Source organism: Xenopus laevis, chromosome 4L (assembly GCF_017654675.1).
Source record: "Xenopus laevis strain J_2021 chromosome 4L, Xenopus_laevis_v10.1, whole genome shotgun sequence".
Lineage (NCBI taxonomy): Eukaryota > Metazoa > Chordata > Amphibia > Anura > Pipidae > Xenopus > Xenopus laevis.
In genome coordinates this window covers 55,151,311-55,173,974 of record NC_054377.1, presented here as the reverse complement: position 1 = coordinate 55,173,974, position 22,664 = coordinate 55,151,311, and the positions used below count along the sequence as shown (strand labels likewise).

The following is a 22,664-nucleotide window of genomic DNA, read 5'->3' as shown; positions in this document are numbered from 1 at the left end:
CTTCATGCAATGTCCTATGCCTTTGGAATGGCGCATTGGTTGCTTTTACCGTCACTCATCGTCCAAAATCATCCAAATCTGCAGTCACACCTCCGTCCTCTACCCTCCTTTCTCAGCCGTCAGTCATACGAACTTAGCCTTTTGCCCTCAGCCTTCCGTCCTCAGTCTACTGCCCTCAGCCCTCCATCCTCCTCCCTCAGTCATCTGCCTTCCGCCCTCACTCACCACTTTAGAAAGTTATGGATAAGACTGTCGGCTGAAAAGAGAGATCTGAGGGGGGTGTGCTGAGCAGCGAGGGCGGAAGGAAGAGGACTAAAAGGAAGAGGACTGAGGGCGGAGGATGGAGGGCGGAAGGCTGAGGGCTGAGTTGTATGACTGACGGCTGAGGAGGGAGGGGTACATGCAGATTTGGACGATGACTGACGGTAAAAGCGACCGATGCGCCATTCCGAAGGCATAGGACATTGCATGAAGGAGATGTATTTCGCTGCAGGATGTCCTAAAATGCGTTCCGTAGTACGGAACTAGTCGCAACCCTGGTTTCATGTGCTTTATTGAAGGTGAAAATATCAGCCCAACCTGCACCTCTTCCCGCTATGCAACTTCTTGTCACCTGTGTAACCCAAACCCGTCTGTAGATGGCGCTGGCCTGCAATACTGGGCTCATCGCGAGTTGGGGCAGTGACAGTGCCGGGGGAGGGGTGCTCGCTGGGAGCTGGTGCTGCTGGCAGGAAGTGCATGTGTTTCTCCGTGCGAGTAACTCCTCTCCCCATGAACCATGGCTGTCTGGACTCGAGCCTCAAAGTCTGGGCTCCTGGACCTCCTCTTACAGGATCACTGGGTTAGTGTCCAGGCTCAACTCACCGGCGACAGTCTTACTTTGACTTCGGACTCCGAGCCCTGCGGAGCTCTCAATGGTCTCAGCAATGGCACTGACCTGGCCCCAGCCAGTCCCCGGAGGGGCCCCTCCAGTCACAACTCTCCCCGGGCAGACTCTGAATCCGCCCAAAGCAGCCCTCAGACTCGCTTCCACCTGGACGTCCCCGGCATTGATAATATGGGCTGCGAACCTGTACGGAAGGTGCGAGTGGTAAAGCAGGAATCGGGCGGGCTGGGCATCAGCATCAAGGGCGGCCAGGAGAACCGCATGCCCATCCTCATCTCCAAGATCTTCCCCGGCCTGGCAGCGGATCAGAGCCGGGCACTGAGGGTCGGAGATGCCATCCAGTCGGTGAATGGCGCTGACCTACGCGGTGCGACTCATGATCAGGCTGTGCAAGTGCTCAAAAAGGCTGGCAAGGAGGTGACCCTGGAGGGTAAGACTATTTGTCTTTAAGAGCAGGAGGGCTGGCACGTTCCAATGCTGCCGATACACGGGGGGGGGGGGACAACAATGCCAGGTTTGGCCAAAGTTGTATGAAAGTACCATTGGAGTTTTCAACTTTTCTCAGTGTGTAAATATCCCAACTGTGGGCTTGCACCTAATCTGGCTTTTATGAAATGTTTCTCAGTGTCACTGGCCGAAGCCTATGCAAGTGAAAAGCTTGATTTGTCTCCTCTCACAGGTCCCATTTAATGGGCAAACTTGAAGCAGCAGCTGCACTCAGAGGAGGTGTTGTGCAACTGGGCGGTGGGACGTTTACATTGTGGCCTCAGTCTGTCACAATTCCAAGAGATGGTTGCTGTGGTCCGTTCAGACCCAGAAACACTTGATTTGATGTAACTGGGATATGTGTCTCACTGCCCTAAGGGATTTGCTGACTCTGCCAGTGTTACTAATCGGTTTTCCTTCAGCCTTTATATTCTCTAGCAGCCCGCAGAGGTAGAGGCATAGCAAGGGCACAGTGTCCATAACTGACAGCTGAGAGACCAGAAATAAAATGCAGCATTGGTGCAGGAGCTTATCTCACTGTCATTTTAGCCAGGACACACCTTCATTCATGTCTTTCTTGTAATATCAGAGGGTTAATCTGGCCATAGACCTGATCGTACGAATCTTTGTGGAGTGTCCCGAAATTTTTCGTGACATGCTGTTCAGTCGATTGGACAGGTTAGAAAATTTGGCTACCGATAATATCTCTGCATGTATTGCTGGTTTGACGATATCAGAGGGAGACTGTCACCAGCTTTTGTCAGACATAAACTTTCGTACGACTGCTGTCAGGGGCAGAACATCATCTGATCTGTTCTTTTACTACTTTATTTGATCTGAATGGTTAGTGGCAGGTCGGGAGATGGGGAACGTCCGATCGTTCGTTCGATATATAGTGAATAAAGTACCCCCTCTTGTAAAATATAAGGATATTATAAGTTACCGAGGAGTTTCATGACCATATAAAAGTACGAGGCCGAAGGCAGAGTGTTTTTAAACAGGTCATGGAACTCCGAGGTAACTTATAATATCCTCATATTTTGCAACAGGGGAGACTTTATTTATTATAATACACAAATTTCAATGAGTCGTGACAGAAATGACATCAGAACTCACCGTTTATAACTGATGACATGAGAACTCACCGTTTATAAGGATATAATTTACAGGATATTCATGGCTTTTGTGTATTATTACAGGTATATCTGCACATCTATGGCTAGCTTTATATAGAGACTCAGAGACAGATAGATGTGAGAGGAGGATACCTTTTACTAGACCTAATAGACCTACAGTAATATTCTGTACTCTCAAGTTTGTAGGATTTAGCCAATTAGACTCTGCCTTTCACTTATGTCAAGCACAAAATATGTAGCAAAGTGTTCAGAGTGTTTATAGGTTGATCCAGACCCTATGAAACTAGAGATCAGGGACCCTCCCTTAGTCCATAACAGTGGGATTATATTTATAGTGCACTGTGGGGTATTGTAGAAATATGTATGTAAGAAGAACAAAACCTTAATTCTATAAGCAAAGTGGATTGTAAACTAAATAAACTGCTAAGCTATTAAAATGCACATCCCCTTTGTCAAATATCTGTTGTTCATCAATTCTGGATTCAGAGTTATTTAATCCAAATGTGACTTGGTCACGTGGAAGCTGCTAACTGGTTGCTCCCAGAAAGGGTTAAAGCAGAGTGTTCATCCCAGCTGGAAGCATTTGGCCAGTCAGCATCTACAGAGGAGGGAGGAGAAGGGTCCCCAGGCACTGGGTGTGTGTTTTTGTACAGTGTTTGCTCCTAGCCAGTGTGTGTGCTGTGTGAGTACGTAGTTGTATGTGTACAGTCTGTGACTATGTAGTTGGGAATGTAACCTCCTTTCATGGTTCACCCTTGCAATGTATAATCCCTGAATCCTCCCACAGAGCAAGGGATGCGGTGATCTAATGAGGGGGAGGCACTTGTAAGGGAGGCAGAAGAGAAGCTGGGCGCTGGCACTGTACAGACACTGGGCATTTGCTACATATAGTACTGACCACATTAAGCCCCCCCCTTTCATTATACGATTTCTTATACACTGATACTTAACTCTGTTGTAAACTGGGTAACAATCTGATTTTAAAACAACCTGTGTCCAACAGCATTGTAAGCTTTCACTGATACTGCTTTTGCTTCCTTCAATATGAAGGGAATTCATAAAAGTGTCGGTAAGTACGGGTATCCTGAAAGCTCCAAATTACAGAAAGGCCATCTCCCATAGACTCCATTCTAACCTAATAAACCACATTTTTTCAAAATCATTTCCTTTTTCTCTGTGATAATAAAACAGTACCTTGTACTTGATCCAAACTAAAGGTGGCGTCACATGGGCCGATTAAAGATGCCAATATTGGTCCTGTAGACCAATTTGGCATCTTATCTGCCTGTGTATAGGGGCTTCTGACCGGTCTCCCCCATCGATGTCTGGCCAAAAATCAGGCAGATATCAATTGGGCAGGTTTCAATTTTCCTGCTATTGAGAAACTCATTAGCTAATCGATGTGGTCCTACAACCCTTCGCCGCCTATTGCCATCATTATAATCTAAATATTGGCCCTAGGGGCGAACTATCTCATTAACCCCATATTGCCCTGCCGTTTGTGGGCATATCAGGGAAAAGTCCACTTGTTTGGCTACCTCGCCAAACAAGCGGATCTTATAGTGTATGGCCATCTAATACGGAATTAATGCTTTTTGGGGTTATTTAATGTTTACATGATTTTCTATTAGATTGACCTTAGTAACCAAGCAGTGCTTTCTATACATACCGGAAGACAAATAGGAGAGGGCATAACTATAAAGACAATTATACAGATATTTTTATAGAGATAGAACTTAATTACTGAATAAATGGATTTCCGTTTTAGGATAGGGACACATATATGAATAAGTAACCCAGATTGGCACTATTTTATTGTAGTTAGCTTTGGAAAAAGCATATAATACAGGTATTCATGGCAGTGTTGCACATGGGTGGGCAATCAGAGTGTTGCTTCAGTAGATCAACTCCATGACATACCTGCTGGTGTCACAGGTAGGATTACAGACCTGCCAGATATTGCAGTCTAGTGTTGTTCAATGCACCCTTCTTATCATATAGTCGAGAGAAGAGATGTCAGTAATCATGCTGGGTCTAAATGTTGATTCAGTATTGTTCATAGGGCATCAATAGACATCAGCAATTACCTTTCGCTTATATCCTTCACCTGCATTACCTGACATACTGTAGCCATAGTGCAACATAGCAGGCATATTTTTTGAGACAGTGCTGTCCAACTGGAGGCCCGCGGCCGGAACCCCCTTGTGTATCCCCCACATGAAAGTCTGCCTGTTGTGTCAGTTTACCTTATGTAAGATTTAAAAGGTATCCATAATGAGATTAACTGATCCATGTATTGTTTATACCTCCGTTTCAGACAGTAGTCACCACTGCATTGTTCACACCTGTAACACTTCTATTTTTCACACCCTAAAAACATGTACTGGTCACACCTCATACAAACTGCTGGAGGGGCACCAGCATTGTGTCACTGGATGTAACACAGTATGAGCTGATTATCTTAGAGTGATCCTGATTGGTTTCCCTATCTCCTGCTGTATTCTGCCTGCCCTATGCTCCCTGTGTATGTCATGCTCTGCCTGCCCTATGTTATTTGTATGTGCCATACTATGCCTGGGCCGAGTATGGCCTGGGCCACTCAGGAACAATTTTTATGCTTGTGTTGCCCCCCAACTCTTTTTATATCTGAATGTGGCTCATAGGTAAAAAAGAAAAAAAAAAAAGTTTGGGGACCTCTGGTCTAATCTGTTTATTCTTGTTGTGCTTACATCACGAACATTGTAAATCATGAACAGTACTTATGCCAGTGAAATGCAAATGAAAGAGATGCGAGTCAAATGTGTTATTTCTTTAGTCCGCAGCAAGATGCTAGATTTTTTCTAGCTTCCATCCCCAAAAATCAGTTTATGGCTACAGCTAGACCAGCAAGTGCCAGTAGAGTGACTAGTGAGAATGCTGCAGGCTACACTGGAGTAGTATATCAGCCTGACTGAAACAGTAATGGTTATAAGCTTATCATGAGGCTAACCACAATTTCAGATCTGCAATTAATATCCTCAGGGCTCCTGGAACAATACACCCAGTCACAGTTATGCTGAGCAGACTCTGCTGGAGTATATATATATATATATATATATATCTATCAATATATGCAGCACTTTTCAAAAACAGTTAATAGTGACATAAGAGGTCAAACCCACCACAACTGTGTGTGGCACATAATATAAAAAAAATTCAAAAAAGTCCCAGCACACATGAAGTAATGCAAATAAAATATATTGTACAAAACTGCCACAGGTCCATGCAAATTGCAACGTTTCAGAGCTTCCAGGCATCTTTATGAAGCCATTGGAACAGATAGTTCATCCGACCATCATAATTGAATGTACAGACTCCAAGTATCTCAGCACAATCCCAAACCCAGATAAGACAATCCGAGACAAAAGAAATAATAAAAACAGGGAACTTCATCCTATAGAAAAACATACAGGTCAGAATTTTTATTAAGCCCATGTGGAGGGATTTTTTTCTACAATTTTATTGCATTACTTAATGTGTGCTGGGTCTTTTTGAATTTCTGTATATCTCTTGTACTTCCTGTACACTGATTTACTTGAACTCTCTGGTGTAGATACTGTTTTGTTCAGCATGGTCCAAGTGATAATTGCTCCCATGTGGTGCTCTACTTATAGCCTTATGGGGCAAATCTACCCTTTGAGTTTTCATGACTTATTTTTGATGACTTTGATTTTGATGACTTATTTGATGACTTATTAAGTAATATTTTTTCCTATGCTTATCCTATTCTGTTAGACCGAGGTGTGCCTGTTCATAGTTGAAATGTGGCGATTAGGTGTTAATAGGTATTTAACGGTATTAAATTTGTAAAAGCAGATTAGAATACCTAGATATAAGTCCTAGATACCTCTCTACTTGTTTTGCATTTTGCTGTTTCTGTGGCCTGAATTTTATACAGATAGATGACACTACCATCTGTACTTATTTCTCCCATTCTGCTGTCCGTCCTTTAGATAAGCACTGCTTCTCATGTTCCCCTTATTATTCCCTTGCAGACGTGACACATATTCATTTTGCTACAGTGAAAGCTTATTTATGTTTGTCCGTTAAGTGATATATGAGATGAGAGTAATTACGTAATCTAAAGACAAGGGGTTGAAAGAAACCTCATTTAGTTGCTCAGTGTCAAAAGGAAGAGGAATATATATGTTGGTGTGATATTTTATATCTTTTCTTGCATTTGCCTTCACAAGGTTACACCCAAAGGTGCCTAACGCTGAGCTACCCCCTCACTGGGTGTCCCTGATCCTCTCTAAACCTCTGTGCTCACTCAGCACAATCTCCTCATGCTGAGCCTGGCAAATCTGTAACTAAGGAGAATTTGCAGGAGACCCCTATGTGCCCCTTTCCTTGCACACTCCCCCCCCCCCTCCCAAACACGTTATCTCTTCATTCCTCTCTCTATCCCCATATATGGGTCTCTCAATAATCCTCCCTTTTTTAGTTGAAGAGAAAATAATCTGCAGATAAATAGCAATTTCGCTGGAGTTAAAGGGACACAGACTTATAGGCTCACATGTATATGCACAGGATTATATTCATTTATGTAATTTTGCTAAAAACTATGATTAAGCTTGTGTTGCAATTTTGTTTGCATTTTGCTGCATTAATAAGGATGGTAGTAAGTATGCTTCTGATGCAAGGAGGGCAAAGGAAAACATCAGAGCAGAAACATAGAGAGAAATCCATGTCATAAAGAAAGACATGGAAATGAAGGAAAGGTGGCGATAGCCAGATCCGCTCATTTGGCAATTACTTTATCTGGCCCGATTTGGGCAACAACATGCTGATTTAAATTTGGCTGATCTGATTGTTGGCCAAAGATCAGATCATCCATTGGGACCTATGGAGAGTTTACGAATGCATCTGTATTCCACAGTTATACTGGAGTTTATGAACTTATTATTATACGTTACTACATAAATATGAATAATCTGCTATGGCAGTTCTATAATGTACGCAGCCTTTATCCACAAATTTTTAAGCCACAGCAGACACAAGATGTGTGTCATTGTTCTAAACTAGTTAATCAGGAGCACAAACCAGACCACAGTTAGGTATCTTAAAAATGCAAAGAAAAGAAAATGATAGGTAAGCAGTTATACATTCTAAGAAAAGGTCTTCGCTTGCTAGCTTCATTGAGGAAGTTTGTAAATCCTGCAGAACTCTGTATAAAGCAACCGCTTTGTCCTGGGCAGCATAATTATCTATTTTTAAAGATTTTTTATGGTGCAAGCCAAAGTTCTGTAAATTTTTTATCCGGGTCTGATACAGTTTTGTGACACCTTCACCCATTGTCCCCACAGTGCGCTTCCTGCAAGATGTGTCTCCCTACATTCGGAAGGCTTCCCTTGTAGGGGATCTGCAATGGGACAGCCATGACCTTTGCTCTCCTGTGCACAGTGATAACTCTGGGTCGCCCAACCACCATTCCAAGGATTGCAAGGTCATCCCTCTTAAAATGTGTTACTCAGCAAGGAACCTAAGCGTGTCAGATCCTGAAGGAAGGTCAGTGGAAATATCTGTGTGACTGACTTCATATATGCCTTTGTTCTAGATGTGTGTGTAAATCTGTGTTTTACTGCTCCCTTTGTATCTTACAGGCTGGTGGAGCTGCGATCTCCTGATGGTTGTCACTCCATTGTGCTCCGAAGCAGAGATTCGGCATCTGCACTTTCTTGGTCACTAGCTTTACACAACAACATCACGGCTCTCCTGCCACAGGTTCTAGCTGAGATACAAAGCATGTTGGGTCCCACAGGTGAAGACATTAGACATTTGGGATGGGTGGCAGAACAGGTGAGCGCTCGGCCACTATTTTTTTGTAATTCCGATATAATGCCATTCTCTTGTCATAATTTATTAGGCACAGTATCCTAAAAATAGGCTGATTATGTTTTGTATTAGCACAATGTCTATTATTAACGTAATAGTAAAGGTACATATGGAGAAAAAAAAAACTACTCCACTTTGAAAAATAGATAACTCATAAAACTTTTATCGTCCTTTAATAAAGATGATTTGTCTTGTTGTATATGTATAACATGTTCAACTGCTACCTAAAAATGCAAGCTGCCATGTTTTTCAGGTAGCAATCATGCAAGTACATAATAATTGTTGTGATTTTCTGACAAGTTTTCTGGTGTGCCATTAGCCTCAGGAATTTCCGTAAAGGTAAATAAAGGGACATCCAATTTAGGATCAGCCCAGTGCTAGTTTATTCACACTGGTGCTTATCAAGTTGCAAAGTAAACTGGAGACAAGACACAGAATATATCTCGGCCCCTGCCTCTCTGTCAATGTTGACCAAACAGCATGTAGTAGCTTAGTGTCACTCTGTGTTTATATAATGGATGAATACTACTTTTTAAGTAGGCCTGTGCATCAATTGGAGTCGGGTGGGGTTGTTTGCCTGGTAGCTCTGTGGGTGGGCATGGTGGTACACAGACACATCATATTGTCACAGACACATCATTGTACAATGCATGAAAGCTCCGTCCTGGCTATTTTAGGAAGGCAATTGCTGTGGTACAGTGCACTAGAGTGGTTAGAAAATGTCTGAACCATGCACTTTCTCAATATATTGTTCTTACCTAGGTGTCTCAGGATGATGGGCGCCCACTCTGGCAGCCAGTACTTGCTGCTGTTTCACAGAAGGATTTTCTTCTCTTTGATGCAATGCCGAGAACACAAGAGGAGTGGGCAAAACCAAAACACAGACTGCCGCTGATATCTACCAGGTGATTATATATCAAATACATCGATTGTAATTTACTATCATAAGTGGTAAATTGAACCAGTGCAGTTAACCATAGCAGCCCATTAGAACCTTGCTCCAATTTTCTATCTTTCAGTAAACTGATCAAAACTAATTGCTAATTGGTTGCATTTGGCAGGTGCACTTGGCCAAGCTAGCACCTATAAATCGGCTCAATTTTCGCTTACAAATGTGCAGCTTGCTTAATATTTGGCATGTAATCTTTTGTATCACTTCGTCGCTGGCATGAGCATTGCAATTTTGTGCACCTAGTTGTGTGCAACAGATTGTGTGGCTTAAAATGTCGCTTTGAAGGACTGCAAGATACTGTGGAAATGTATATTGCAGCATTATCATTAAAAAAAAGTCAGGTGTTTTATTATCATTAGTGATGGGTGAATTTGCCCGTTTCGTCACCGGTGAATAAATGTGAATTTGTAGCAAAAATTTGCTGGTGAAAACAATTTTGACGCTGGTTCCATTGACGTCGCCAATATTGACCTCGGTGACGATAAACGGACGCCCATTGACTTTAATGGGCTTTGACGCTGGCGCCCATTTTGATGCCGGTGAATTATCGCAGGTGTCATAATCTGCGTTTTGCTAATTTTTTGCCAGTTTTGCGAATGTCGCAGGAAATTTGCAAAATTCGTGGAGAAACGGGACAAATTCACCCATCACTAATTATCATTAAAAAAAAGTCAGGTGTTTTATTTGGTGGTTGTGCCGCTCTGCGTCTGTTAAAGGTTGAACAAATGTCACGGAAGCAGAAAAGTTAGCTATTGTTGCAAGTGAAGTATTGTGTTTGTACTATGTTACTGTCGCTTTCTGCTGGTTGGTACAACCAGATGTGTTAAAGGATACTGTCATGGGAAAACATGTTTTTTTCAAAACACATCAATTAATAGTGCTGCTCCAGCAGAATTCTGCACTGAAATCCATTTCTCAAAAGAGCAAACTGATTTTTTTTTATATATAATTTTATAATCCGACTTGAGGCTAGATATATTGTCAGTTTCCCAGCAGGCCGCAGTCATGTGAATTGTGCACTGATAAACTTCAGTCACTCTTTACTGCTGTACTGCAAGTTGGAGTGATATCACCCCCCCAGCCCATCAGCAGAACAATGGGAAGGTAACCAGATAACAGCTGCCTGGTAGATATAAGAACAGCACTCAACAGTAAAATCCAGGTCCCACTGGGACACATTCAGTTACAGTGAGTAGTAGAAACAACAGCCTGCCAGAAAGCAGTTCCATCCTAAAGTGCTGGCTCTTTCTAAAAGCAGAATGACCTGAGATGGCTGTCTACACACCAATATTAAAACTAAATCAGGAATGAAAAATTTATATTGTAGAGTGAATTATTTGCAGTGTAAATAGTGTAATTTAGAAATAAAAACTACACCATAAAAATCATTACAGAATCCCTTTAAGTGCATAAACTACTGTGGCTGTGTTTCTTTCATTTTATTTTGTATCTTAGATTAAGCCATTGTGTGTCTCTCATCAGGTTGGTTCACTCCGGTCCTGGACACAGCTCACCCTCCCTGGGGTCACATCTCACCTTTGGCAGTCGCACAGGTTGCCCCCAAGGCATTGATAGGAGAGTCTTTCGTGTGGAGTCTCAGCGAGAGCTTTCTACATGGACACGAGCACTTGTGCAAGGATGTCATGGTTCTGCAGAGCTCACGCGTGAAGTCACAGTCAGTAAGTCATAATCACTGGGCAACAAGAAGTATACAGATCTCAGCCTCTTTTGTATAACTTCAATTTAGAATTTTAAGAGTCTGATCATTAACACAGTATACAGTACAGATAAACTGGCCTGTGAATAAAGTAGGCCGTGACATAGACATAAAACCTAGCATAAATATAGCAAAAAATCATCCTGTATCATTATTTCTGCTGTTCTATTTGAAGATAAACTGAAAAAAGTTTGTAAATTGAATAACCCCTTTAATAAATGCAATATCAGATTTGTAACTAAGCAGTATTTTATCACATTTTTTGGGTGGGGAAAGGAGTGCTGTTGTGCAGCTACCATAAAGAAAAGCAGTTTTGGCTTCCAGGCTAGTAGAAAAAGGCAAACATTGCTCTGGATTACTCAGTGTAGTGCTTATCAAATAGTTTACATACATAGATGCTGCTGTTTTATTAACATCTGTTGACCTTTTTCTATTTCTCATCTGCATAATCTGGCATCCAATAACAGCTTCAGCAGGACAGTTAAGCATCTCTGATATAGAACATGTGTTTTCTTCATGAAGTCTCCCTGCTTTGTCGGTTTGCAATGCAGCGATTGGGATACGTTTTGTGTAACATGTATCTTTTTGCAGGCTGCGCCCTGCGTGAGCAAGAGGTCTCTCTCATTATACACTACGATACTGGCTTCACGGTTTGCCGAGGTGGACCTTCAGGCCCAGTGTTGCACAGATATCCTTATGAAAAACTCCGAATGTCTGGGGATGATGGAATCAGACACCTATATCTGGACTTTGGGGGACCAGAGGGAGAATTGGTGAGTCTCCTTCATCCAAGTGGATGCCTTGTGTTATGTAATCAAACAGCATGCTCCTTTCTGTCAGATCCAGCATGTCCATTGAGTGGCTGAAGACCTTCTACTGATCTCTTGGCTGTTCTATGATAATTAATCTGATGATAACACATTTTTGCACTATCCAGGCCAACGGGTATAACAACCAGCTAGTATACTAGAGCATGGGTTACACTGGACTCTTAAGGCAGGGCCTTCACAAAGTGGAAGAAGTGAAGCTGTGGTGTATGTACAATATATACCAAAGTATGACAGGATGTGGTCACAGCACCTCTTGGCCAATAACTGGGATACATAAATTACTCGTCCCTTTTATAAAATGTATAATTAAACCATAGAATTCTTAATGAATCAGATGAAAATTGAGCATAGGACTGGCCAGATATGGGATGACTTTGACGTAGTTGGCCAGCTTAAATATATTGCAATATATGGACAAACAATCCCTGTGTTGTTTAAAGGGTAAGGCATTTTTCAGTAGCAGTATGCACAAAATGTCGCTGTCTTAAATATATTGATAATGGGTTGAGTGCAGAGGAATCTTGTATTTGTCTATATGTTTTTTGTGGTCACACCCTCATTGCACCCCCGCCTAATGATTTTAAAAACTAGTGGTGAGCACAACTTTCCCCTGTTTGTTGTACATAAATTACTACTAGCTACATGGACATCTGGCCAGAACTAGGGATCAGGTATTTTAGGGATTTAAAGCCATAGGGGCACATTAACCTACATCTGTTTTTTAATTCCCCTCATTTTTAACTTAATTTCCTAGCATATGGCTCATTTACAAACACAATGTACTTCTAAAAAAATCTCTACTGTTCTTATAAAAAAAAAAGTTCTTATGATGATGCTAGAAGGTAAGAAAGGCAGTGGGGGTCATTTGTCAACATTGGGCAAATTTGCCCATGGGCAGTAAACCATAGCAACCAATCAAATTGCTGCATTCATTGTTCTACTTGCAGCTGGCATCAAAAAGCAAATCACTGATTTGTTGCTATAGGTAACTGCCCATGGGCAAATTTGCCCAGTGTTGATAAATGAGCCCCAGTGTGTCCAATTAATGCAAGCGTTTATTTTTGACGAAGTCTAACCTCCATGACAAACAGCTCCACACAGCTTTGTCTGTCGAAGCTCGGAGCAAGGTTGATCAGTTTGAAATACTGCAATCACTGGACATGTAAGAATTTGTGCAGGCTGAAGTCTGTGCTAGTGGAGAGAAAGGGGCGGATTGAAGTGCTGAAGATTGTGTTTTTTTATAAAAACAGTACAGATTTTTTCATTAAAATATATTTAAGATGGGTTTCTTCTTCAGTAGTGAACCTGATAATGGGGTTTGAATTTTTGACTTTACATCCCCTTTAATGCACAATGCAGCATGATGTCCCAAAATCATTGCAGGTACCTGCTAAGTGGCATCTACTGCAGCTTTTGTGTCTGATGCACCAATATGGCCACTAGTTAGTGCCTATTGGAGTAAAGACACATAAAAAGCTTAATTTTTGTAGTCAGGATTGTAGTCAACTTGGCATTCCTGTTTACTGGCACGCTGTAATGACATGGGTCCCTTGCATCCATGCAGTTCATCAGAAGGTGCCTTGTATTTGCAGCAAGTTACTAAGGAGACAAGTTAATCCTGTTAGTAAAGTCTTTATCTTGAACAAGATGAGCGAACAAAATCAGATACGTGTAGACCTGCTGTTTCAACACACACCATCCATCATGTGATAAGCATTCAATATGAAGATATAAGAAACAGACCAGGAACAGGCAGTACTTTAGTCTGCAAACACCCTTTATTGGTGTATTTTCACTCACGACATGTTTTGGGAGCCAGTCCCTTTTTCAAGTGAAGAACAAAAACAATTAACACACATTAAGTAACCATTGTAACCCCACCCCTTTGGTGTTCCAGGTGATACATTGTGACATCATGGATAACTCCATTCCTTTGTTGCATGAAAAAATATATAGCAATAACAGGAATACCATCTCAAAAATGTGAAAAAATCCCATAAAAAATAGTCCATAAATAACAGTCCAACCTATTGGAATAAATACAATTAAATACTTTAAATACTTAAGAAACTGCGCCAAGCCTATCAAAAGTAAAAATATATGAGCACTACAAATGAATGTCTGCCCATAGGCAGGGATCACCCTCGCATGTCGCTCACTGCTATTTTATATAGACTAGCTAGTCTCAATAAACAATTTCTCTACACTTACTTTTGCAGTGTTCTCTTTTTATTTCTGTGACCTGCATAAAACAAAGATACATTAATAATTCGTTACAGAAAACATTTGTAACTAAGTTTATCATTAAACCCTTTTGGTTTCATTGTATCAAGCTGCCTAATATATTTATTTTCTTTTTGAAGTAACAACTTTACTCTATCCCCCCCCCTCTGGGAGGTAGTTCAACTTTATCCAGGACTCTCCATCTTAGTTGTGAAATATGGTGCTTAGCTTCAAAAAAATGTTTGGCTAGTAACGACTCATTTGGTTTTTGGGGGTCAAAATTTCTTATATAACCTTTATGTTCTCCTATACGCACTTTGACTGGTCTAGTGGTTGATCATTTAATTAAATATACCACATGTGTACTTTCACAGCTAGCATATGTTCTTACTGGTATGTTGAACCCTTTGAAAGGGTGTGTCACTTGGTCCCCTTTTATGATAGAATTACACAGCCCACAATTTAAACGGGAACGTTCCCATTTTTGGTTTACTAAAGCATTTCATAGTCTTATTTTTCACCCTGAAATCAGAACTACATAAGTTATCTCTAAGTGTCCTACCTCTGTTATACGAAAAGAGAGGTTTGTCTTTAAATAGATGTCCATACATCATATCACTTTGCAACGCTGGCCAGTACTTTTTAATTACACTTTCAATTTTGTTACTTCTATGATCGAAGGTAGATACAAATGGTGTACGTTTATTGGTTTTTTTATTTAATTTAGTCAGTAATAGTGAGTCTCTTGTAACTTGTTCCACTTGGGCTGCAGTAGATTCCATAGTTCTTTTCTCATACCCTTTTTGTGTGAATCTTTCAATTAAATCAGTAGCTGCTTCCTTATATCCTTTGATATCACTAGTTAATCGCCAAGTGGAACAAGTTACAAGAGACTCACTATTACTGACTAAATTAAATAAAAAAACCAATAAACGTACACCATTTGTATCTACCTTCGATCATAGAAGTAACAAAATTTAAATTGAAAATAATTCCATATTGCGGCAGTTTAGGGCTTACCCTATCTGTAAATATATTATTGTTGGTTTATTCCCCCCCCCCCTCTGCTTTATACCTTTCTGCTCTTTTATATTTGTTTAATTTGTCCACTCATATTTCTCTGGTACCATGTTCTTCCTGCTGTAATTTTTACCTTAAACATCTGCACCCATGAAAGTATTACCATAAAGATTCTGCGTAAGCTCCTATATCGAATTAAATTAAAATATCAATTGCCTGCATTAACCATTATTAAGAATTATTTGTTTTTTTAATATAGATGGGTTTGCGTGTCCTAGAATAAACTATGCTCATCTAACGTGACCCCTCCCCCCAGATGATAGATGTCAGAGGCATGTGAGCAATGGGTAGGGTCCATTATTTACCTGTTACGTGGCTTGTAATCCTAGTGCTAGTAGTTAACATATCACCCAGCCTTTATTTACTTTCCTGATTGTTTTCAGCGTATTTGCAGACAGAGGAATGCTTTATTGTTACATCACCAGTCAGCAGTAGTTTTTGTTCCAAGCACGAGGTACCACTATGCTCATCTGAATGCGCTGGTAGATATTCCTGGCATTTACAATATGTGTAATATTCAATTTTTTCTACTTTTTGCAGGCTCTGGATTTGCACACTTGCCCAAAGCCCGTGGTATTCCTGTTACACACATTCCTTTCTGCTAAAGTCTCGCGCATGGGTCTGCTGGCCTGACCCTGGATTGCCATTGACATTACAGACAAACTATATATGCAAAGAGCTATTGCTCTAACCAGTGCCTTTCAGTGACAATCTGAATATATCACAAAAGGACAAAGCACAGAAAACCTTTAAATGAGCTGAGGATCTGATCCCCAGGAAGACATTGACACAGACCTCCCCCATGTGTTTTCCCTAACAGAGGACATTGGGAGAGGAGAACTGCGGTCTGCTTATTACAAGGACTCAAAGTAACAAGTTGAAATCATAAACACAATCGTGCCCTCAAACTTTCCAGGTTTTGGATCAAATGCATATCATTATGGCATGATCACATGATCAGAAAAAAAATGGATGATCATGTGATCCACAGATTTGTTCCATCCCGTTACAAGAGGACAGTGACTCTTATGAAGCTTTAAGTATTTTTTAATTGCAGTGACAATCTTCGTCTTCATTTTTCCCAGCCTTTCTGGGAATATTAAGCCATATTATAAGACCATAGTGCCTTCATCTTTTTGCTGCCTTAACAAATGTTTAGTGTTCACAACCTACCTTTATAGTATATATATACATATAGATATATAGTCACAGTAGAAATATGCAAAGTCTCAAGGGAGAAAAGCTCCTGTAGGGAGCATTTGTGATGGACTGTAAAAAGCCATTTACTGCTGTTTTAGGCAGTATTTGACAGGTGCAGTTCAGCTCATACCTACTCAGTGTAAACAAATTTGCCTCATTTAACCAAAGAGTTTCTGGGTACGTGCTTGAGAGATTATACCAGGGATGGTCCAGCAAGCATGTCCCCCCGCAGCTATTGTTTGCTTACATTTCTCTCCATCCAGCTGTTTAGGAGGTGCTGAGCTAGAAGGCTGCAGGTTGGAGACCAATAGGTCATACTAAGGACTGTACTAAGTATTGGCTTGACACAATGTTTTATTTACTCGGCACATGTTACAAAGATAGAGAGAATGTGATGCAAATGATTACTGGAAAACTATTACAGATGTTTATTGAAGATTACAAATGTGTGAAAGACAAAATAAGAGAAATTTGTACACGTTGTGTTATTCAAAAGATGACTATTACAATTGCATTTGGTGATCCTTTTTAATATAGTAGCAAAAGTACCAGGATTCATAGATGAAATTCAGAGCTTTATAAAGTGCAAGCTATGTTTAAATATACCTTTCTATACTATTCTGTGCATTGCCCATTTTATGTCTTCAGTCTTGAACAATCTCTGCGCTATGAAACACGTTAAAGGGTTGGTTCACCTTTAGGTTAACTTTTCGTATGTTATAGAATGGCTTATTATAAGCAACTTTTCAGTTGGCCTTGATTATGTATTTTTTATAGTTTCAAATTATTTGCCTTCTTCTTCTGATTCTTTCCAGCTTTAAAATGGACCCCATCTGAAAAACCAATGCTCTGTAACGCTACACATTTAGGGGCAGATTTATCAAGGGTCGAATTTCGAGGGTTAAAAAACCCTCAAAGTAAAACCTTTCGAAATCGAATTCGAAGGATTTTAGCGCAAACGGTTCCATTGAACGATCGAATAGAAATCGTTAGATCGAACGATTAAATAGTTCAAATCAAACGATTTTTAGCGATCGATCGAAGGATTTCTATTCAATCAAAAAAACGTAGAAAAGTGCTGTGGAAGGTCCCCATAGGCTAACATTGCACTTCGGTAGCGTTAATTTGGCAAGTATGAAGTCGAAGTTTTTTTTAAAGAGACAGTAATTAGATTATCGAATAGTCAAACGATTTTTACTTCGAATCGTTCGAATCAAAGTCGAATGGTCAAATATAGCCTATTCGATGGTCGAAGTACCCAAAAAATTTACTTAGAAATTCGAACTTTTTTAACTTCGAAAATTCACTCGAGTTTACTAAATCTGCCCCTTATTGTTATTGCTACTTTTTAATTATTTTTCTTTTTAATTCTATTCAGATCCTCTCCTTTTCACATTCCAATCTCTTATTCAAATCAGTGCATGGTTGCTAGGGTACCATGGACCATAGCAACCATATTGCAAACTGGAGAGCTACTGAATAAAAAGTTAAATAACTCAAAAACCACAAATAAAAAAATGAAAAACCCATTGCAAATTGTCTCAGAATATCACTTTCATCATACTAAAAGTTAATTTAAAGGTTTAATTCAAAGAATCCCCAGGGCCTGTACATGGTATTTCCCTGTACCAAGCACAGTTCTGCCAGAATAATAAAGTATATAGTTGCTTTTTCATAATTGTGGTTGGAAGTGCTATAGGGCAGGGGATTTGCTGGGATCTCCCTCCAGAGCCTCTTGCACTGGGAAAGAATTGGGCTGCCTTGGAAATTGCCTCTAGTTACCTATTCAGTTATGAGCAGAAAAATCCAGTAAGCAAGTAAAATATGTGGCTTATACATTACAGTAACTGGCCTGGGAGCATTCCAACCCCTGGCTCATGAACCACATTTTTTATGTCCTCCCCACCCCCATTGTTTTCAATTTTTCATGGATGCTTTTGGCACACTCTTTCCTCTCTGGTAAGATATGTGTTTTCTCTCTTTGGAGGTTCATACACGAAACCTTTGCAGAAGTCCAAAGCTGAAAGAGAGAGAACCTAAAGGCAAGGTAATTATTAAACCATGTTTCTGCTCGATATGAACAACTGGTAGCTACCATACTATTGCAGGCAAGCGATGCACTACTAAAAACATTTACCTAAAAGGGATCTAAACCCCAAAAAAAATTGATGTAGACTTATTCAGAATGGTCCTCTGAGTACTTTTGCAGTTTACATTAAAGTTCTATTTTTAGGCGTTAGCAATTTTCTTGGCTTTTTATTCTACTGCTCTGTTTTAGGTCAGATTGTCAGCAACCCTAACTGTCTACTTACTACTGTGTTCAGTTAACTCAAGGGTTGCTGACTCTGAGTTGACCCAAAAGCACAATAGTTGAGATTATTGCACTAATATGATCATCACTTCTGACACTCTGTATGCCTTCAAGTCTGCTAATACTGTATAAAGGAGAACTAAAGCTCAACAAGGAATTTTCGCTAGAAATCAAATATTATGTTTTTTTGCTTCTGTACCAGCCCAGAGCCCTTCAGCAGTGAATTTACAAGTGCCCAAAAACTCAGCGGACAGTCTGAAATCTGCCCAATCTATCAAAGGCCTTGGAAAGATTACTTGTACTTCATTATATATTTTCTTAACCCCGTTAATACCTAAGCCTAGTAAGGAATTTGGTATCTTACCTTTAAAACATTAACACGCTGAATGAATAACCCCAATAAAAATAATGTTTCTACTTAATCAGAAGCCAGATAGTAAGCAATCTTTTCTTAAAGTTACAGTATTATGATGCCAGAATAAACCCCTATAGAGGAAGGTGACCCCCCTGTCCAGGCCCCCTCTCAGGAAACACTTTTGGATGTCACTCCAGTGCCTGTGTCCCCCTAAAATGTGTCGTACCGGTAAAATCATTTTCTCTCTTCAGTGAAAGGGGGATACAGGCACACTCGTGCTGGAACTGAATATGGCTGGATAGCACCCGTGGGGTTAAATATTACAGAAATAGTGACACCTTCCAGGTTTTAGCAGGACGTTCGCTATGCTATGTACATACAGTATACACCATGCACCACGTATTTATCTGAAAATTGTTTATAAAGGGGATCCACATCATGCAGTAACCAGGGAAGTCTAGGAAACAACTTTTATTACATTTTGGTTTGAAACAGCAGACCTTAGCACTTAGTAATACACATTCCAGAAATCACTCAGGTGAACATGAAAAGGAGTGGTTCTCCTTTAAGTTAACTTTTAGTATGTTATAGGATGACCAATTCAATTGTCTTCATTTCTTCAAATAGTTTTTGAATTATTTGCCTTCTTCTTACTCTTTCCAGCTTTCAAATGGGGGTCACTAACCCCATCTAAAAAACAAATGCTCTGTAATGCTACACATGTATTGTTATTGTTACTCTTCATTACTCATGTTTCTATTCAGGCCTTTCCTATTCATATTCTAGTCCAATTCATGGTAATTTGGACTCTAGCAACCAGATTGTTATAAATGCAAAATGGAGAGCTGCTGAATAAAAAGCTAAATAACTCAAAAACTAGAAATATAAAAGAAAATTTAAAAAAAATCAAATTGTCTCAGAATATCACTTGCTACATCATACTAATAGTTATTTGTGAACAACCCCTTAAAGCCACACAGCAAGGAAAAGCAATTTGGGCACTGATTCTAGTGTATATGGCAGTTGGCAAAATATCTACTGGGCAAGAAGGCATTTGGGGCAGAAGGCAGTGACTGGCTCCTGGAAGTGGGCAACAGAGTAGCAGCATTGACAAACATGCATAAAGCAATTTGTAATGTACTATTAGTAATAAATTATGGCTGGGAATTTTACAACTGTAAGGATGCTGGGCAATGGGTCAGACAGGGAGGAAAGGACAATATAGAAGAAGATATAAAAGAGAGACAAAATTCAAGAGAGCGAGGTTTATTAACCAAGATTAGAACACAAATGCAAACTAATTCGAATGCAAAATGAAAAAACAATGTATTCGTGAATTAGGATGGTCGGTAGTCTATATAAGGAATATAGGCTTAAAGAAGGAATGGCTAGTGGCTGAACCCAGAAATGGCTCCAAAGATTCATAAAGTAACAGTTGTATCAATTAAATAAAGTCACAAAGCGAAAACAATAGATTCACTATTATTTGGAAAAGCATTGGTATACTAGGGTTACATGAGAATATTTTCAGTGTAAAGGCTTACATGCGCACTGGCACAAAGCATTCATCCGCCTCTTGTGGCCTGCCCCTACCCCACCTACAGCAGCAAAAGCATGATTGTGTGAGCTCAAGTATAATAAAGTAGTTTAGTTTAACATGCTGGTAAAATCCTTTCTGCCCCCCACCCCTGCAGCTGTGGGGTCTGCTTCCTTAGTAGTTACACCCCTGCCCTACAGCTCTCTGTCCCAGTGGCCTGCACAGTTTGTGCCCCAAACTACCTCCCCGAAACCCCCTTGAAGTCGCCCCCCATGGCCCCAGGCACCGGCCGCACACCTAACAATAGCTTTGGGCCCCTGCCCAGTCTCACCCTTCTTTGCCCCTGTGCCCATTGTGTCCTGTCCTTATCCCCCTGTCCCAGTCTCATCTGACCTCTCTCTCTCTCTCTGTGCCCACTGCTTGCTACACGTGCCCCTTGCTCAATGGCCCAAGATTTCTACCCCACTTTGTACTTCTTACTTCATGCCCTACTACTGATACATTGCCATTTATCTGCAGCCCCTGCACCACTGCACAGTGCCCAGTCTATGTTGCACCTGTGAGCAACCCCTCCTGCAAAATGTGTCCACCACATACTGCTTTTCTTATCTGTGTCCAGTTGGTGCTACCCAGTGACCTGTTTGCCTTGATAGTGGCAGCCAATCTATACTGCCCCTGCACTGCCCGCTCATCTCATACCCTTCCTTCTGCTTTTGTCTAGTTCAGCACTGCATTCAACCTGTGCCCTGACATATCTGCTTCTCTTCCCTACACTTTTTCTTACCCAATACTCTATTGTCCCCAACCAGTGTTCAGTGCCCAACAGCTACGTCCCATTCCCAGCCCCCTCCACAATGCTGTGTCTGCTGCCCCCTAACTTGTGCTCACTCCTCTGCTTCCCTAACCTAGTAGCCTGCCACCTGCTACTCCCAAAGCAAAGTGCCCAGCTGGCCAAATCTCTATCCACAAAACATCCCTAAGCCTGTACCTATAGCACCTCTGTGCCCTGGGAGTGTAGGAAATATGATGCCTCAGGGCTTGAACTTGTGTTTGTATTGGAGACTGGCTCTTCTGCTCCTGTTTTTCTTAGTATCAGCATATTTTGCTGACTGAATTCTGATTTCTCCATTAATAATCTGATCAGATCTGATGGAAAGATTCATATTCTGATGTTTTACAGTCATATTTAACTCAGGGTGTACCAAATACTAACCTAGTACCTAACCTAAACGCAACATTGATATCCCTCCAATCTGTCTGGCCCTTCTCCTCTCTGATTCTGCCACTTGAAACAACATAGCAGACATGATTTCTTCTCCAGGTCCAGCTGGCTTCTGCTACATTGTTCAGAAGTCAGTACCAGTAGTGCAGAGATTCAGAACAACCTGGGAGATGCTGCTTTCAATAGCAAATACATTTACAGGAAACTCTAAAAGCACTGAAATTTTAAATATATTTTAAGAGAAGCAGAGTTCCACTTTAAACCGTGGCTTGAAAAATTCCTTGCCTTTGGCTCGCTTGTTGATGTTTATAAATAATATCCTGGGTTGTAAATTTTTATAAATATATCAACTGTCAGTTCACTTAAAAAGTAACAGTATCCACACTGAACTAGTTCTTTGTTGCTACATTTTTATATTTATCTGTTTTTATTGAACTTTTATGTAATGTACACAATTTGCACTTAATTTACATTTTTTGGAAAAAAAAATTCTGCATCTCAGGCTGGGGATTTTAACAGTTATCTGCTTTCCAGGGTTAAATTACCCTAACAACCAATCGGCAGTTAGGAAGTCAGAAGATGAATAGGAAATTGTTTGAAAGGAAGGAAAATTGGTAAATATAACAGCAACGTTGATGCTGGACAAACCGTTGTTTTTTTTAAACTCCAGTTGCAGCCTGGGGAGAAAACAAGGAGTAATAGAAACTCGATTTAAAAAGCATACAAAAAATAATGAAGATTGATGGGAAGTTTTTATCGGAACAGGACAATTTGTATGTAACATATTAAAAGAGATAAACTTTCCCTTTAAACTGTTTTTTGATTGCAGCATGAAGCTGATTGGGTCTTGGGCTA

General features: G+C 40.5%; 1 protein-coding gene across 1 annotated transcript; it reads left to right on the top strand.

Annotated features, from left to right (window-relative positions):
• Window positions 1-435: 435 nt before the first annotated feature.
• On the top strand, window positions 436-17,002 carry sntb2.L (syntrophin, beta 2 (dystrophin-associated protein A1, 59kDa, basic component 2) L homeolog). Its single transcript, XM_018257947.2, has 7 exons — window positions 436-1,316; window positions 7,854-8,055; window positions 8,151-8,346; window positions 9,145-9,287; window positions 10,817-11,013; window positions 11,643-11,824; window positions 15,725-17,002. Exons 1-7 carry the CDS (start codon window positions 779-781, stop codon window positions 15,815-15,817), a joined length of 1,551 nt encoding a protein of 516 aa, XP_018113436.1. The 5' UTR covers window positions 436-778; the 3' UTR covers window positions 15,818-17,002.
• The last annotated feature ends 5,662 nt before the right edge of the window (window positions 17,003-22,664 follow it).

Excerpts from the sequence above, each read along its gene's own strand:
- sntb2.L (XM_018257947.2), top strand. The coding sequence starts at position 779 with ATGGCTGTCTGGACTCGAGCCTCAAAGTCTGGGCTCCTGGACCTCCTC. Across the intron at positions 1,317-7,853 it reads CAAGGAGGTGACCCTGGAGG|TGCGCTTCCTGCAAGATGTG; the intron begins GTAAGACTATTT and ends TTGTCCCCACAG. Across the intron at positions 8,056-8,150 it reads GTGTCAGATCCTGAAGGAAG|GCTGGTGGAGCTGCGATCTC; the intron begins GTCAGTGGAAAT and ends TGTATCTTACAG.